Source organism: Meriones unguiculatus, chromosome 18 (genome assembly GCF_030254825.1).
Source record: "Meriones unguiculatus strain TT.TT164.6M chromosome 18, Bangor_MerUng_6.1, whole genome shotgun sequence".
Classification (NCBI taxonomy): Eukaryota; Metazoa; Chordata; class Mammalia; order Rodentia; family Muridae; genus Meriones; species Meriones unguiculatus.
Genome location: NC_083365.1, coordinates 22,909,688 through 22,928,520, shown reverse-complemented (window position 1 = coordinate 22,928,520; position 18,833 = coordinate 22,909,688). Strand labels below are relative to the sequence as shown.

The 18,833-nt window shown below is 52.8% G+C and overlaps 1 protein-coding gene across 2 annotated transcripts; it reads left to right on the top strand.

Annotated features, from left to right (window-relative positions):
• Positions 1-419: 419 nt before the first annotated feature.
• On the top strand, positions 420-15,433 carry Disp2 (dispatched RND transporter family member 2). 2 transcript variants are annotated; one of them, XM_021640589.2, is made up of 8 exons: positions 420-657; positions 6,493-6,819; positions 7,226-7,255; positions 7,398-7,521; positions 7,768-7,883; positions 8,077-8,204; positions 8,385-8,482; positions 9,857-15,433. In XM_021640589.2, exons 2-8 carry the CDS (start codon positions 6,509-6,511, stop codon positions 13,082-13,084), a joined length of 4,035 nt encoding a protein of 1,344 aa, XP_021496264.1. In that variant the 5' UTR covers positions 420-657; positions 6,493-6,508; the 3' UTR covers positions 13,085-15,433. The 2 variants fall into 2 exon arrangements, with proteins under 2 accessions (XP_021496264.1, XP_060228077.1); XM_060372094.1 differs by lacking the exon at positions 420-657 and adding an exon at positions 1,604-1,735.
• Positions 15,434-18,833: the final 3,400 nt, after the last annotated feature.

The following is an 18,833-nucleotide window of genomic DNA, read 5'->3' as shown; positions in this document are numbered from 1 at the left end:
CGGGTCCAAAATGGGAAGAATGGCCCAACCCGAACGGATACCTAACCCCTGGGGAGGACGGAAGAACACGGAGAGAAGCCGGGAGAAACAGGGGCACTCATAAGACCCGACCTCTCTGCCCCCACCCTCCGCTACGAAGTGTGGAACCCCTCGGTCTAGTTTCTTGTAAAGAGAACGTGGCGTCTAGGAACAGCGGTTTGGCCACATCCCTGAGGACAATGATCGGACCCGGCTAGGGGAGAGAGGCCTGTACTGCAGCCCGCGGCCTTAACCACAGCGAACCCCCAGCCCCCGATGCTGCGGCGCCGCAGCAGCTGGTGTCCCCGTCTCCCCTCCCTCCTTCCTGCCCTGTGTCCATTGGCGGATTCCTCTTCGGCCCCGCCCAGTGACTGGCCTCCGGAGTTGACGCATGCGCGGGAGCCCACCGCTGCCGCTGCTTCAGCACCGGAGCCCGGACAGCGGCGCCGCCCACGGGCATGGACGGTGGTAGCAGCCCCAGCTGCTGCAACGATCATCTCTCATCTCGTTGCCAGTTTCTGAAGAGCGAACAGAGGCCTGAGGGGAATACGTTTAGCCCCGGAAGGCAGCTGCCGGGACAAGTAGGAAGAAGCTCTCTGTAGATCCCGCTGGAAGATCGTCTCGGCTCGCCTGCATCAGGTATCCTTCACAGCCGCCGCCACGTATCACCCTCATTCATTCCCCAGCCCTTCCGAGAGCTCCCCCGCACCTCCCCCGGGAGCAAGTATGTTTGCACACCTTCATCTCGCCTGGTTAATTTATCCTCTCACCAACACTCAATAATGCTAGTTCTCATTGCTTTAACCTCCCGGGGGCCTGCCCCACCCACCCTTCTCCCTTTTCCCCTAAGGCCGCAGATGTCCATTTCCTTGCCCTCTGGAGCTCCCCGGACTCCCCCTAGGCCTTGCCTTTGCGTCTTTGCAAAGGGCCTCACATCCGCAGCTACGTCAGTCTGCAAACGGGTGTGCATGTACAACGCGAAAGAGGGGCTGGCCAAAGCAGGTGTCCTGGGGAGAGAGGGCAGACATTCGGGGTCTACGTCCGGGACTGACTGTCTTTGTCCGTCACCATCAGTTGCTTGTCTGCCCTTTCCCATCGGTCGCTCGCCTGCCTAGCATATGGCTGTTTGTCTCCCCTGCATGGCCTCCTGCTTGTGTACATACTGGTTTTAGTCCCTGTGTCTGGTAAAAACTAGGCTGAAGCCACTTAAGTATGCAAGAACTGAGGCTTGGGCAGCGGTCTAAACGAAACCTGAAGGGGCCTCAGGGGGTGCAAGAGGAAAAGCGCGTTCCTGCTGAGCGCCCATTCCCAGATCTGAGCGCCCTTCATTTTTCTGCCTTCATCAGACGGGTGGTGGAGCAGTCTGACCAGGTGGCAACATGGCGCCATTTCTGTGTCCTCCCTGACTCTGCTGCCCCCAGCATCTCTCCTCAGACATGACACCACCTCTCTTCCTTGCCTGGACTGAAATGAAAGGCATTTTTAAGAGGCAAAAAGCAGATGCAGGCACATTATCTCCAGATTATCTGATTTTAAATGTGCGTTCTGTTTCTCAGCTTGAGGAGAAGGCCCCACAGGTGGAGGTAAATGTTTTGTGGTTTTTTTTTTTCCGCCTCTTTTATTAATTCATCAACCTTATTCAAGAAGATAAGACACAGTCTGGGTATATTCTGAAGACCAGAGACTCTGCTTGGAGTCACAGCCTAACCCCAAAAAGGTGAGGATGAGGCTTGGGGGGGGGGGGGTTGCAGCTCAGTGATAAAGCATTTTTCTAGCTTTGGCAAGGCCTTAGGTTCCTTCCCCAAACACTGCAGAAAAAAGGGGGGAGAAGGGGAGGGAACAATGACAAATCAGGGCAGGGCCCAGGGCCAGGAGCATCTGTACAAGGGGCTACAGCCTCATTGGCTGTCTGGCATATCTGGCCAAGGACCAGCCCTGTCTGGTCTCCTCATTTCTCCCAGGCATGAGAACCACTTGTCCTCTTCCAGAGGTTCTCTGGAAACTCTGCCTCTCTCTGAAGTTCCCCAGAGACCATGGGCGCTACACAGACATAACGACTCTGTTCAACTCAAGAGATAAAACGCAAACATGCTCCTGTTGAATCAAGTACCTTCCTGGGGCTAGATAGATAGATAAGAGCATATAACACTATACACATCACACACACACACACACACACACACACACACTGCAGTCTTTTTCCCTCAGTGCCAGGGATTAAAACCGGAGCCTTAGGTATACAAAGAATGCTTTTCTACCGAGTCTTCATTCCCACCCTCAGCCCCAGAACTTTTTGGATGACACACACCTTAAGTGGCTGGAACAGGAAGGTCACAAGTTCAAGGCTCTCCCAAACCTCCCCCCCCGCCCGCGCCTTTAAACCCTGCCTCTGCATTTTCACCTAAGCCACAGAGACTCTACCTTTGAAAAAATAAAAAAAGTCAGTTGTGGTGGCCAATTAACCCCACACTCACTTAAGAGGCAGAGGCAGAAGTATAGAGTTCAAGGCCATCCTGGGTTACGTATTTAGTTCAAGGCCAGCATGAGCTATATGTAGTTTGGGAGGCTGAGGAGGGGATTTCTATGACTTTGAGGCCAGCCTGGGCTATGCATCAGAGAGGGAGAAAGAGAGTGAAAGAGAGAGACAGAGAGGAGAGAGAGATCTTGTTTGCTTATTTGCCTAGGCTGGCCTCAAGTATAAATTACCATTTATTTTCTTAGCAGTGAGAACTGCTCCTCTCATCTGTCCTGCTCACTCTGTGGGACCAAAGTGACATCCAGAGGACTACTCTGTAGGTTCCAGACAAGGTTAATTCAGACACATTTGCCCCTTCTGGGGCTCCCAGGTTGGCGCTCTGTGCCTAGGGTCCTGACAAAATGGTGAGCCGTGTGAGACCATATCCACCACTTTCCATCCTCTCCCTGACTTGGCTTGGGTGCAAGCAGGCAAGCCAGGGAGTTACTCATCCTAATTAGAGACCTCACTCCCTCCACTGGGAAGACTGAGACAAAAAGGCTCAACTCCACCGCAGTCAGGCTAAAGAATTTCGGCTTCTCTGCACTGGTATAACGTCCTGCGTTGTGAAGAAGGGCAAGATTCAGATCAGTTGACCCTTCCTTCCCAAAGAGGAACAGAAAGGGTTGAAGGGTGGGAGCTAGAGCCATAGATCAGTGGAAGCAAACCAATGATGGAGACTAGATCTTCAACAGACGGAGTTTGGAAAAAGAGAGTGGTCCCTTTTCCAGCTATGGCTGATGTCTTCTATTACAAATGAGACTGACGTCCCAAGTCTGGGCCTGGTTCCTAGGACAAGTCTGTGCTCAGTGATGTAAGTCATGGGCTCCTGGAACAGGCCCCTCACCTCCACTATGGCTACCCAACTGTCTTAATCTCTAGGAGGCAGGTCCTGCTCTAAAGAGGGAGAGCAGAGCTGATGCTAGTCATGTTGGGACCCAACCCAGATAAAACATGGTGCTAAAAAATAAATGAATAAATAAATAGGGGAGATTGAGATAAAGGCCAAACTCTACAGCAACCAGACTAGAGAATTTCAGACCCTCCACACTGATATAATGGACAGCATAGTACAGAAGGATGAGACTATGGACAATGGCATAATCTAAACCAATATGTATACAACCATGCAGCCAGGCAGGAGAGGCAAATAATCACGTGACAGGCAGGGAGGGGTAACTTCTGTTACAGAAGTGAGCGGGTAATTGTGAAATAAAAGGCCTTCCTTAGAGGGCCAAAAAGCAGAGGCTGACGTGCTGTCTACAGACTAACTGATTTGAAATTTGTATTGTTTCTCAAGGGGAAAAGAATGCCCCACAAGTGGAAGCAGATGTTTTCTTCCCTTTTACATGAATCCATCAGTCTAGCAGGTACAAAGCCTTCTTCAAGAGGGTAGGACGTGAAAGTAAGCCTTGTTCTCAAGAAAGAGACCATTGCTGCTGCCAGCAGTATTCAAGCCCAAGCACTGTGCTGAGCACACTGGACATACAAATAAATAAACGGGTTAGTAAAATCGAAGAAACGAGCACCAAGCTTGGTGGCACACATCTGTAAACCTAGCACTCGGCAGGGCTAAGCCAGGAGAGTTATGAGTTCGAGGCCAGCCCAAGTTACACAGGGAGATCCTCTCTCAATAAGTAAGTAAATTAATAAATGATCTCACACATGAGCCAGGGCACCTCATCCAGTTTCTCTTTGGCCAAAGGGCTTGGCCTTCAAGGGTTGATATCTGCCAGCACCCTGGCTGCCTATGTCATTATCTTCCTGGGGTCATTGAGGTCTTGCTTCAGAATGTCTTTGGTCAAATGCCTATATATTTTTTTTTTAAATGTTGAATTAGTACAAATAAGTCTCAGTGATTTCAATCATGACATCAGATGTCAAATCCAGCTTTTAGGGAACAAACGAAAGAAAGAATTTACGTTTAGAGCTACAGTGAGAGTCCCAAGATATAAGACATTATGAAATGGGAGCATTGCCTGAATACCTAAAAGTGACAAGTTACCCATGCAAAATATGCTTCTTAGGGTGCACACTTCATGTGGCCCTGAAGTCGGGAAAGCACAGAAAAAGCAAATGTGTCTTCCACATGCCAGGTTCTATTCCAGGAACCTCATGTGTGCTATGTCAAAACCAAACATTCAACATCAAATGCTCCAATCATTGTCTTTTTCTGTGGGCCCAGAGACAAATGACGAGAGAGCCTGGAGCCTGCCTCCACTGTTCCATTTTACCCTCAGCATGAGGTTGGTTCTCTTTTAAACTGCTGATACAGGCATTCTTCTGATGGCGGGGGGGGGGGGGGAGGGTAGCCAGAGTTCACCTATTATTTCCAGTTTCTTTTCATGGTTTCCGCGCAGAACTTAGCCATCCAGCTGCCACAAGCAATGTCTACCCCACCACTGTGGCCCATGACACATGTGGCAGGGCACCAAATAGGCTTGCAAGTCAGGGTTGGTGTAGCATAGACCTGGGTCTCCCATGGGAGTCAGACAAGCTCGGCTGGGCTGGGAAAGCGAGGCAAGATAAGGGAAAGTAGACTGCCAAATCATTTGGCCCTGAACCTCTTGGAGAACCTCCACGATCTCCATGCAGTCTGCTCTGTATCCGTGTTTTGTTTTGTTTTGATTTGATTTGATTTGTTTTCTGTCCTAAGACTGGCAATCTTGCCACAGGAGTAAGATTCTACTTCCCTTGGAACTGAAGAGTGGAACTCATGGACTGGGGGTCATGCCTGACTCCTTCCTGCCACATTCCTTGGAGGTTACAGCTCCCTCTGTGCACCATGCACAGGCTGACAAAGCAAACCTGTGCTGTTCTTGGCCGGTGCCGAGGCTATCGAAAAAGCAGCAGCCTCGTTTGCTGAACTTCCCAACTTCCCTCAGCCCCATTGAAATTGGGTCACCGAATTACTTTCTATACAGATCAGCATGCTGAGCTGCCTGCATCTCCCAACCACTATGAATCCCCAGGGACACGTGCTGGGTCTTATTTAGCGCAGTGCCCCTCTCAGCAGCCCGTCTAGCAGACTTGCCCTGGCCACCTTCTGTATCAGTGAGCTGGTCAAGGCACCGTGGACGTGGAGAGGGACCTTCCTATGCATCCGCTCCTGCATTCCCGGCCTCCACGTCCCACCCGAGAGGTGGGACAAGTCTCTAATCTGATAGCTAGTTGCAGCCAACACGTGAAGAAATACGCAGTAGGGAAATGGAACGGAGAGGATGCGGGTGACTGATTTGGAAAGAGTCATGAGTGACTCAAAGGAGGTCTGTCAAGAGTATACAAAAGCTGGGCACAACACACACACACACACACACACACACACAGGGATGTGAACACATACATGTAAATAAAAATAAGACAAATCTTTAAAAAAAAAGCTGGACACAGAGCCACGCTCCTTTAATCCCAGCGCTGGGGAGGCAGAGGATATCTGGGGGTTCAAGGACAACCTGGTCTACGTAATGAGTTTCAGGACAGCCAGGGCTACATACTAAGGAGAGACAGAGATAGACAGACAGACAGAGAGAACAGGCAACTATACAGCAAGTGCACAGTCTTCAAGTTCAGAAGAACTTGAACAGGGTTCAGGTCCTACTCTTTACTTCTCACTGAATCTATTTCAATCCTGTAAAACGAGAAAATTCTCGGTTGTGTAGGCAGTGAAAAAAGATCGTGTCTGAAGAAACAGGCTTGGTACCAGGCAATGCAGGCTGTATGATATACGGCAGATTTGCCAGTGATACTTTTCGAATGCATGGATGTTTGGGGGAGAGTGTGGACCGAAGCATGCATGATTTGAGCTCTCATCCTCCTCATCTGTCCTCAAAACAAAAACAAACAAACAAGCAAACAAAAAAACCCTCAACCCTGGGCGCCCATCTCCTAGTCTCACTTACTGAACAATTCTAGGACACAGATGACACACGACCCCCTCTTCCCTGCCTTCCCTCTCTCAGGTCCTAGACCAAAGCCATGGCTCCCGAGGCAAGCCCAGAGAGAAGCTGCTCCCTCCATGCCTGTCCCCTGGAAGACCCAACAGGCGCTCCGGTGCCAGCACCGGCAGTTGCCCTCCAGGCTGTAGACCCGACCAGTCCGTTAACAGCGGGCCATTTTGCCTTTCCTCGAGCGCCTCAAGACTATCAAGAAGGCAGTTCGTTACTAGGATTGGGAGACCAAGCGTCTCTATGTGCCCACGTCTCCAACCTCAGCACTTCCATAGACCCCTCTCAGCATGATGGGGTCTGGAAGCCACCTTCCGTGCAACGCCATGTGGTCAGTGTCAGGTAAGGAGGCGCTCGAAAACCCATCCCAAGATACTGCAGACACCAAAGCTTCCAGATTCCTTTCTCAGGAGGTGACTTGCGTGTCCCCTGCCTCTGATGGAGGAGACAGCTTGATGGAACAGGAAACAAACAAACAAACAAACAAACAATAAACCTGGAACTTGGGGGTGGGCAACTCTAAGGAATTATACCATATTCCTCTATGCCTTGTCCTCTGTCTTTCACCCATACCCTCCCCAACCCATGTGTGCTCAACCTTCCTCCTGTCCCCCCAAACTCCCAACCAGGCACATGTGTGCATGAACTACACACACACACACACACATGCGCACACACACACACACACACACACACACACACACACACACACCGGAAGACTACGGTAAATTTCTCTTCTCTTCCACAGGCAGGAACGCTCTTTCCGGATGCCAAAGAGGTAGGGCCAGGCCTCCCCTGAACCCCCAGGAGTGGCCAGGCGGGTAGCTGCTCCGTGGACTCTCTTCTCTACCTACCCCAGCTCGCCAGCCTTACCACCACACCCAGCATCGATTCATGTGGACTTCCTTCCTCTTTTTCAGCTATTCCCAGTTGATTGCTGACTGGCCGGTGGCCGTGCTGCTGTCGTGCCTGGCCTTCATCTTCCTCTGTACCCTAGCTGGGCTGTTGGGAAGCCCACCACTTGACTTTTCGGAGCCTTTACTGGTGAGAGAGGCCACGGGGAGGGAGGGAGAACATCGCAGCTCAGTCTGGGGCAGACAGTTGACGCATCTGGGGGATAAGGTGGTGTTGGAGGGCTCTGGATCACCAGAGAGCTGTAGGGTTGGCAAGGAGACCACAGGTCTACAATCCAGGTAGGGGGAGACCAAAGGAGCAGAGCTGGGCAGGGCCCAGAGGGAGACACTCCTCCTTTGCCCCCACCCGCTCCTTCACACTTGCTCCTCTCTGCAGGGTTTTGAGCCTCGGGACACAGAGATCAGCCGAAAGCTAGAAGTCTGGAAAGCCATGCAGGCCCTCACTGGCCCCAAGAATCTGCTTTCTCTCTCCCCGGACCCTGAGATCAACAGGTAACACATCCCCATATTCCCACTGAGGGTAGCAAAATGGAGGAAGGACTCCAGGAGAGGACACCAGATGACCTCTCCAAAGACGCAAGAAATGTGAGAGAGAGGTGGTGCTCCCCGGGGGAGCAGCCTTCTAATTCCTGTGAGTCTAGCATCCCACAACAGTACCCTGGGAAAACCCTTCTCTCTGCCTTAGCTCAGGCCTCCTAAGCACCCTGAGCCCCGCAGCCTGGGGCAGGGCTGAGGAAAGTGTGGTCCGAAACAAGAGGATGGTGGGGCCAGTGGAAGACAAAGAAGAGGAGAACTTCTTTTGCGGCCCTCCTGGTAAGCTACATCATGACTTCCGGGGTTCCATCCAGGTGCAATCAAGCCAAGGGTATATGGGGGCAAGGCTAGGCCTCAGGCTCCTGGCACTCAAGGCTTCAGGTGGCCCAGGATGGGTCTCTTCTGGTGGGCCCGGGTTCTGGGACCACAGGGCTGAGCTATGTGGGGGCTGTGTTGCAGAGAAGAGCCACGCAAAGCTGGTGTTTGTGTCCACCTCTGGGGGAAGCCTGTGGAACCTGCAAGCCATCCATTCCATGTGTCGAATAGAACAGGAGCAGGTGAGCGGCCTGGGGGCATGCCAGGGGCTTGGGTGGGCACCGATGACACAAAGGAGCCAGTCACAATGCAATCCTGCTTAGCCTGGACTGCCAAGGTGAACTGGGGAGAGCTCTTCCTGCCTGGAAAACTCTTCCAACACTATAGGAGGCTCTGGGTTGGGACAGGAAAAGAAAAGTTGCCTCACTGTAGAAGTGCCAACCTCCCATCGCAGAAGGCGCTCAAGCAGAGCCTGGGGAGTGCCAAAAGGTTTTGAGACAAGATCTCAGAAATCTGTTGAGGAGATTCTGGCTCTGGGAAGCTGAGACTTTAGGCCTCAAGGCTGCAGCCCTTGGAAACCCAAGCAGTGCCAATTCAATTATTCTAACAGAGAACTGTATACAGTAACATCTATGGAAGTGTTTGCTGCTAAACAAGCAAAACACTGGGAAAACCGCTCTGAGGTTCTGTAACCCAAGTCCTCCGAGTCACACCACGATGCCCAGAGCCTCAGAGGACACCGGTTAGAGTATGTGTTCTGCACTCAGATGCCCAAGTTCAAGTCCAGATCTAGGGCTCCTTTGGTACATGACGTGTTAATCTCTCAGTGCCTCATGGGTGTTGTTGGGTTTTTGTTTTTGTTTGGTCTGGGGATCAAACTTAGATAATTGCATGTGCTAAGTCTGTGCTATTCCTGGGCTACCTCCTGTCTGTATGAAATAAGGATGCTACTGGTACATCCCTTAAAGGGGTGGTGACAGTGAAATCAGGTTCAGGAGAACCCAGCCTATCGCTGGCACTTGTAACAACTTGATAAATGTTCAGCGTTGTCAGCGCTGTGAGCTAAGCCGCGAGGCTGTGCATGTGCTTAGTGGGAGAGCTAGCATCTGACTCCCGGGCGAGAGCTTTTTGCACCACACCAGCTGTTGTGGTGTGAACAGCAAGGTTGGGGGGGCGGGGAGGCACGAGGTGGGAAAAGAAAGCTCCCACCAGAAGAGGGTTCCCAGGGAGAGAGGAGCTGGTGGGTCCTTAGTGACCCTGATCCCGGAGTCTCTTGGCCTCTTCCATATGTAGCTTGTCACCTCCACTCCCACCCCTGACTCTGGAAGTTGCAGGGTTGGGATGGCCTGTAGGACTTTTGACACTTTTAGCAGAGTGTCTGGGAGAGGCCTGGGGAAACTCCCCAAGGTTCCTCTTTGATGAAGCCAAGATAGAGCTACCAGAAGCTAGGTCAGGGGCGATGGCAGCTTTGAGACAAATAATGTGGGTAGGGCAGTGGAGATATTTTCCCTCTGCCCTTCCACATGACCAGAAGTGAGAGGGCCCAGGACAGGTCTGGGGAGGCACAGGTCCCTGGACCTCCCTGTGAGCCCCCCCCATTCTTGTGTGCCCTACAGATCCGCTCTCATATCAGCTTCGGGGCTCTGTGCCAGCGATCAGCAGCCAATGAGTGCTGTCCCAGCTGGTCCCTGGGCAACTATCTGGCTGTACTGTCCAACCGCTCCTCCTGCATGGACACGACCCAAGCCGATACCGACCGCACCCTGGCCCTGCTTCGGTTCTGTGCCACCTTCTACCATCGTGGTGTCCTCGTGCCGGCTTGTGTGGGATCTGGGCAGAACAAACCCCCGTTTTGTGCCCAAGTCCCCACCAAGTGTACCCGAAGCACCGCGGTCTATCATCTCCTGCACTTCCTGCTAGACAGGGACTTCCTGAGTCCCCAGACCGCCGATTACCAGGTGCCCTCCCTCAAGTTCGGCCTGCTCTTCCTGCCCATCACAAAGACTTCCTCCCTGCTGGACATCTACTTGGACGGCCTGGTTGACCCAATTAAAGTCTCTGACAACTATACGTCTATCAGCGGCATGGACTTGGGCCTCAAGCCCAGACTGCTGAAGTACTACCTAGCCGAAGACACCATGTACCCCTTGGTGGCTCTGGTTGTCATCTTCTTTGGCATGTCTCTCTACCTGCGCTCCCTCTTCATCACGTTCATGTCACTGCTGGGGGTGGTGGGCTCCCTCATGGTGGCCTTCTTTCTCTACCACGTAGCGTTCCGCATGGCCTACTTCCCCTTTGTCAACCTAGCGTCCCTCCTCCTGCTTAGTGGCGTCTGTGTCAATTACAGTCTCATCTTCTTCGACCTGTGGCGCCTCAGCCGGGGCCAGGTGCCCTCCGGGGGTCTGGCACACCGCGTGGGCCGCACCATGCACCACTTTGGCTACCTGCTTCTGGTCTCGGGCCTCACCACCAGCGCGGCCTTCTACGGCAGCTACCTGAGCCGCCTGCCCACAGTGCGTTGCTTCGCCCTCTTCATGGGCACCGCTGTGCTGGTGCACATGGGGCTCACGCTGCTCTGGCTTCCGGCCACCGTTGTGCTGCACGAGCGCTACCTGGCACGCGGCTGCGTGTCCCAAGCCCAGGGCCAGAGGGGCGGCAGCGACCCCTTGCGGCTGTTGCTGGCGTTGCACAGACGGATCCGCATTCTCCGCAGGATTATTTCCATCCTCTCTCGCCTGCTCTTCCAGCGCCTGCTGCCCTGTGGCGTCATCAAATTTCGGTACATCTGGATCTGCTGGTTCGCGGCGTTGGCGGCAGGGGGCGCCTACATCGGCGGCGTCAGCCCACGCCTGCAACTGCCTATTCTCCTGCCGCTGGGCGGTCAGGTCTTCCGGTCCAGCCATCCCTTTGAGCGCTTTGATGCCGAGTACCGCCAGCAGTTCCTGTTCGAGGATCTTCCCCCCAACGAGGGCGGCAACTTGCCAGTGATTCTGGTGTGGGGAATCTTGCCAGTCGACACTAGTGATCCCCTGGACCCTCGCAGCAACAGCTCCGTGGTCAGCGATCCTGATTTCTCCCCCGGCAGCCCTGAGGCTCAGGAGTGGCTCCTGGCCCTTTGCCACGGAGCCCAGAACCAGACCTTCTATGGAGAGCAGCCAGAGGGTTGGCCTACACTGTGCTTGGTGGAAGCCCTGCAGCAGTGGATGGAGAGCCCCAGCTGTGGCCGCCTGGGTCCCGATCTATGCTGTGGCCAGTCGGAATTCCCCTGGGCCCCCCAGCTTTACCTGCACTGTCTCAAGATGATGGCTCTGGAGCAAAGTCCCGACGGCAGCCGTGACCTGGGGCTCCGCTTCGATACTCACGGCAACCTGGCGGCTCTAGTTCTCAAGTTCCAGACCAACCTACCGTACAGTACAGAGTACGGCCCGGTCCACCATTTCTACACCGAAGTCAGCCGCTGGCTGTCAACAGAGATGGGCAGTGCACCTCCGGGCATCAACCAGGGCTGGTTCACGAGCACCTTGGAGCTCTACAGCCTCCAGCATAGCCTGAGCACGGAGCCTGCTGTCGTGCTTGGTCTGGCCCTGGCCCTGGCCTTCGCGACCTTACTGCTGGGCACCTGGAACGTCCCCCTCAGCCTGTTCTCGGTGGCGGCTGTGGCTGGCACCGTCCTGCTCACCGTGGGCTTGCTGGTCCTGCTCGAGTGGCAGCTCAACCCTGCCGAGTGTCTCTTCCTCTCCGCCTCCGTGGGCCTCTCTGTAGACCTAACGGTCAACTACTGCATCTCCTACCACCTGTGCCCGCACCCGGACCGCCTGAGCCGGGTGGCCTTCTCCTTGCGTCAGACCAGCCGGGCCACAGCCATGGGGACCGGAGCGCTCTTTGCCTCCGGCGTGCTCATGCTGCCTTCCACCATACTGCTCTATCGAAAGCTGGGCATCATCGTCATGATGGTCAAGTTCCTTGGCTGTGGCTTTGCCAGCTTCTTCTTCCAGTCCCTGTGCTGTTTCTTTGGGCCAGAGAAGAACTGTGGGCAGATCCTGTGGCCCTGCGCCCACCTGCCGTGGGATGCCGGGACCGAGGACCCTGATGAGAAGGGACGGACAGGGCCACCGGGGTTCTCGGAGCACTATGAGTTGCAGCCCCTGTCTCGGCGCCGGAGCCCCAGCTTTGACACCAGCACAGCCACAAGCAAGCTGTCCCACCGGCCCTCCATCCTCTCTGAAGATTTCCAGCTGCATGACGGCAGCTGCTGCCTCCGGCACGTCCCCGTCCCTGCCAACCCCAGGGATCTGCTCCTGGACCACCAGGTAGTCTTCAGCCAGTGTCCAGCCCTGCAGACCTCCTCCCCCTATAAGCAGGCTGGCCCCAACCCCCAAACCTGGATCATTCAGGACTCCCAGGGACGGAGAGCTCAGATCTTACAGGCCCTGCCGATAGCCCCTGCCCACTGCCCCAAGCCCAGAGTCGAAGAGCTCCCCGATGGCCTCTGCTCCTCAGGCAGCACCCTGGAGGGACTCAGCGTCTCAGATGACACCTGTGCCTCTGAGCCCAGCGTCCGTGTGCCAGATTCTGTGGGCACCTCTCCGGAAGTCATGAATGGCACTGGGCACCCCATACTGGAGCGGGGCCAGCTGAACGGGAAACGTGACACCCTGTGGCTGGTGCTCAAGGAGGCCATCTATGACCCAGGCCTGCCCAACCCTCATCACAGCAGCTTATCCTGGAAGGGCCGCGGTGGGCCGGGTGACATCAGCCCCGTGGTGCTTCCCAACAGTCAGCCAGACCTGCCGGATGTTTGGCTCCGCAGGCCTAACACCTACACCTCTGGCTATAGCAGCTGAGAGAGGCCCAGGAAGGCCAGACCAGGGTCCAGAGCCCTGTTGGTGAAGAGAAAGCAGGTGCCACCCTTAGCCTAGAGCTTGAAGGTATTTCTCCGTATCGACGTGATGTCTCACCCTCCTACTATGGATTCTAAACCCTGCCAGATGTTCCAGCCTTGATCTCTTTGCTACTCACCCCTACATCTGGAGGAGTCAGTGGGAGGGCCTTACAAGATAATACTAGGCTCTCCCTGTGACCAGCTGAGGACTCACCTGCCCCCACAGTGCCAACAAGGACCCCTCCTCTGGGTAGGGAGGAGGCCAGATGTGCAGCTCCAGGTGTCAGGGAAGGCTCATCAGCTCTCCCAGGTGGCAAGAAATTCAGTGACTCTAAGGTACCCTCTCTTTGGGATCCTGTTGAGGTACCTCACTGACTAGAAAAGCCCTGAAGACCCTCCACAGCCTACTGAATTTCATCCCGTCTCGTCAGCTCTTAATCGGGACACTTCGCTTTTTGGGGGAGCTTCTCTGGGCTGGAACTGAGCATGGCTCTCTGTCCTGCATCGCCCCATTCTGTTCACACTCCCCAATGTGACCAGACCCTCTCCAAAAGTAGGACAGAGGCAGCTTCTGGGAGAGAAGCAGGAGACATGAAGGCCGGCTTTGGAGCATCCCTAAATTCCAAGATTCCCTCGCAGGAAGCTGACTCCACAATGCGCTTCCTCCCCACCCTACCCCACCCCCGTTAATGAATGATAGACATCCCTTTCCGTCGCCTCTTGCCTCTCCTGCCGGGCTTCTTGGGCTCCTGCAACTTCACGACACAGGGGCCTGCAGTTGGTCAAGACACTGACTAAGGAAGGTTGACTGACTGTTACCCAGAGTCATGTCACTAGTTATCGGCAGAGTGCTCTCCTTGCTTATTCCGCTACTATAGCTCCCTCCTGACTGCCTGCTTCAGGGCCGTTGGCCCGTGGCTGCCTTGATCCTTTGCCTCTGGCCCTTCCCCACTCTCCCTTCTTGAGTGTCTCTTTGTATAGCCTCCTTCCTCTTTGGGCCTCCACCTCCAGAAAGAGTTGTAGTCGAGCCAAGCCCGGGGTTGCTCTTTTCCTTTGACCTTCCCCTCTGAAACTCTCTGAGATGCCTACTAGCAATGGGGTACCACCATTGCTTGCTGTACTACAGATCACGAGCAGCCGAGCCCAACCTTAGGCTTCAAGGGCATGCCTCTTCCATGGATGAGGCCTACAGACAGGCTTTGCTGGGAGAGTTACCGAGTGAACAGAATCTAGTTAAAACAGGAGTGCAGACTCGTTTTTGTGAGGTTGTTCATGAACCTGAAGTTTCTCTAGGTCATATTCTAAAGACTAGGTCTCTCTAGAGCGCCAGGGGGACTCAAGACCAAAGTCTGGCTTTCCCCCACCCCCAAAGCAAAGAATCTGTCCTGAGGCTTTATCTCAGGTGACACAGCTCATGACACTAGGCAACATCAGACAGCTGACTGAACATCTGCTTTGGGAATGGCGTTGTAAGGAAGAGAGATGGGAAAGGGACAGCTGGTCTTCTGCGTGGGAAGCAACTTCCAAACACAGGCAGGCATTAGCGGGTCAGTGCTACTGCGGAACCTGGGTTCCCAGCATGAGGTGACCAGGGAGATCTCCTGGAGAGAAATGGCTTCAGCTGGGCTTCAGAAGATCAAGCTGGGAGGAGGCATGGTGGCCTTGCTTCAAAGGTCCCCTAAGGGCCTTTCAAAGGACTCCTGTGTCTAAAAAGTAGCTTTTCCAATGGGTGCAAGAGTTGGGGGGGAGGGGAGCAGCCAGCTCAGCTCTCCAGGGGCCCCCCAGGTTTCTGTCAAATCCATAGGACATGACATGAAGACCAGCAATGTAGGCCATCTTAGCTATGAGTAACAGAAGTGAAAGGAATTGTTGAGCACCAAACAATCTGTGGCAAGCTAGAGGCAAGCCAGAGGGCAGTTTGGTTTTGTTCATTTGTTTTGCTTTGCTTTGTTGCGTTCCTGTCTTATCAAAATCTACCTCCCACCCCAAGTAGCCCAGGACCAGGGGAGCAGAAACTCAAAGGAGAACATAAGAATGTGGAAAAGACGGAAGACAACTGTCCCTCAGATTCTCTGGAGAACTGGTTCCAGTGCACCCCGACCCCCACGTCATGCCAAAATCTGAGGATGCTTGAGTCTCTTATGTAGAATGGTGTAGTATTTGCTGATACTGATGCATATCCTCCTATATACTTTAAGTCGTCTCTAGAGTGCTTATAATGCCTAATAGGACGAAAAGGCTATGTCAGTCCTTAATGCCGTGTTGTTGTTGTAATAATGACAAGAAAAAAAATGTGTGTGTGTGTGTGAGAGTTTTTGTTTCTTTTCTTTTTGAATGTGTTAGGGTTGGGTGTGGTTTACATACGAACACACACACACACACCTCCACACTGAATATTCAGGGTCTGTGTGGTCGAATCTGTAGGTGCAGAATTCATGACTACAGAGAGCTGGCCGTGGGAGCCAGCTCCTTGCACGATAACCAAATTGAGATGGTTCCTGATCATGCTGGACACCATGCAAGTGTCCTGTAGTCTCAGACACTTGTGAGGCTGACGTTGGAGGATCACGTGGGCTCAGAAGACCAAGGATAGCTTGGGCAACAAAGCAAGATGCCATGTCTAGAAGAAGAGGAGAAGGAGAAGAAAAGAGCTAGCTGCGGAAGTTTGGAGACCTAAGCAGGCGCTAATACCTAATTTGAACCTGTCCCCTTGAGTAGGGACTTTCCCAAGTCTCAAAGAGCCCTTCCCACACAGAATCTGCAAGCATGCGCTCCTTCCTCGCTTCTCCTTCTCTCCCATAATCTTAAGAGTGTGTGTGGGAGGGTGTGTGTACAGGTATCAGGGGTCTGGATTCACCTAAGAATCTTTTTTTTTTTAAGGATTCCTAGGTCCCATTCTTACACATCATTGCCACACAACTCTACAGGAGAGCAGGGGAGTAAGAGCAGCTGATACATCGACCATCTCTGTTCTCCATGACAGCAGGCCCAGGAGACTGGAAAAGCCCAGTGATGCCTTTTCTCAAGCGTTACAAGTTTTATACCTGTTTACTTACCTGATATTTGGGGCTGTTGAATTGGGTGTATGGCCCTGGACATGGGAGTTTTGAGAGCATGCTATTGGGGCATGTGAAAAGCAATCAAAGTAACCACGTGTGCTCTGCAAGATTCAAAAGAAAATTTCTCTCTGAGGAGCACTTAAAACCACAATGCACTAGCACTCATCCGGGTGCTGAGCAAGGTGACACGGGTCTGTGATCTCGGCACTCATTAGGCAGAAGCAGGCAGGCAGGATTTCAAGAGCAGCCTCAGCCACATAGCAAGGCTATGCAGGACAAGCCTGCGCTACGTGAGACCATGTCTAAAACGAAACAACAGGGCCTGAGGACTTATTCAGCCGGTAGAGTGCCTGCCCAGCACGCAGGAAGTGGAAGCAGAAAGTATTAATGTCATCCTTGGCTACATGTGGTCAGCCTGGGCTACGTCTCTGAAACAAACAGTGTCACACACTGAAGCCGACTGATGAGGTTCTTTTGAACGCAGGGTTGAATTCAAAGCTTTACCCGCACCCTCAGCCCTGCCTCTCTAGAAGGTCAATTCCAACTACTAGTTTCCATCATTTGAGATGACTATTTACTGTTCTTCCTGCCTTCTTCCAAACACAGGTGCTCTCTGCTCTCCTAGCTCCTCCCACCCCTGCCTTAGAGAAGAGAAAAACCTCAATCTTCATTAGGGAAACAAGGGACCTACAGGCCTGGTGGCTCAAGCCCACAACCCCAGGAGGACTGGGATTATCTTAGGGGTGTTACACATACCTGAGACACCAGAATCAAGAGTTCAAGGCCAGCCTAGAGAAAACATGTCTAAAAGAAAGAAAGAAAGAAAGAAAGAAAGAAAGAAAGAAAGAAAGCCTCTGGAGAGAGGGCTTAGTGGCTAAGAGCATATATTACTTTTGAGGTGGCCCTAAGATTGGTTCCCAGCATGCTAGGCGACTCACAACAGCCTGTAATTCCCAGCTCCAGGGGAATCTGGTGCCCCTGGCCTCCATACACACCCACACATAGACACACACAAGTATACATAATTAAAAATCTTTAAAAGAAACCACCCCAGATAAGCTATGAAATCACTGACTTGGTATCTCCGCCTTGGCCTGGATCTCCCCATCTTTTCTATGATAATGAAGGAAAGCAGCGATGGTGACATAGAGTCTTCTTTCACTTTTCATGTCAGCCTTTCACAAAAGAAGGTGTGCTTTTCCAGGAAGATGAAGACTTTCTGGGAAGTTGGGGGACACTGAGTTTTCCGCAACTTAATTTTTAGCATTGTTTCATGTCTTAGTCGGGGTTACTATCACTGTGGTGAAACACCATGACCAAATGCAACTTGGGGAGGAAAGGGTTTCTTTCATTCACACTTCCACATCACACTTCATCACTGAAGGAAGTCAGGACAGGAACTCAAACAGGGCAGGAACCTGGAGGCAGTAGCTGATGCAGGGGCCATGGAGGAGTGCTGCTTAATGACTTGCTCCTCCTTGCTTGCTCAGCCTGCTTTCTGGTAGAACCTTCCCTGTCTCACTCAGGTGGCTCTGGACAGCTGCTTTGTAGCATAGCAACAAAACTGCATATGAATGAGCTCTGTGAGCAAGATTTTGAAAGAACAAAGTTAGAAGAACTCCCATGAGAACTCACAAAGGGGCAGCCCTCTGGCTGTTACCTGACTTTTCTGTTTAAGAATACAGGGGCTGAAGAGATGGTACAAATGGTTAAGGGCACCAGCTTCTCTTCCAGGGGACCCAAGTTTGTTTCAAAGTACTCACATGGCAGCTTACAATCGTCTGTAAGTTGAGTTTTCAGAATCTGACATCTCTTGTGACCTCTAAGGGCTCCTGCTCCCATATGGTGCACACACATACACATAAAATAAAATAAAAATACAGTTTAAGGATGCTGGAGAGATATGGTTGACAGCACATCCTGCTGGAGCTGGAGAAGTGCATCAGAAGGTAAGAACGTTTACTGGTCACCAGAGGACCCAGAGTCGATTCCCAGAACCCACGTGGAAACCCACAACCACATGTAACTCCAGTTTCAGGAGATTCGACACCTTCTTCTGGCCTCCAGGCACCAGACATAGGTTAAGGCAAAACACTCCTAATCACATTTTAAAAGGAGAGCTAGAGAGGGTATACAAGACTCCCGCAGATCATCAGTTCTCAGTGCCCCTTCAGGCAGCTGACAACATCCTATAACTCCAGCTCCAACGAGTTCCAGAGATCTCTGACACCCCTGGCCTCCAGGGGCCCTGTCTTACTTAGGGTTTTAGTGCTGTGATGAGGCACCATGACCACAGCAACTCTCAAGAATTGAAAACATTTAACTGGGGGTGGCTTACAATTCGGAGATTGAGTCCACTGTCATCATGGCACGAGAAGACATGGTGCTGGAAAGGCTGCTGAGAGTTCTGCAGGAAGGGCAGGTGAGCCCCGGGGCCTGGCTTGAGCTTCTGAAACCTCAAAGCCCACCCTCCGTGACACATTCTCCAAGGAGGCCACACCTACTCCAACAAGGCCACACCTCCACCACAGCACAGGTGGTGTCCTCTGACCTCAACGGGAGCACGATAAAGCAAGTGTGCCTGCACGTACATAATGCCCCCCTTGTGGAAAAAAAAAAAAGTTCAGTTTTGCTGGGGATGGTAGGAGCATT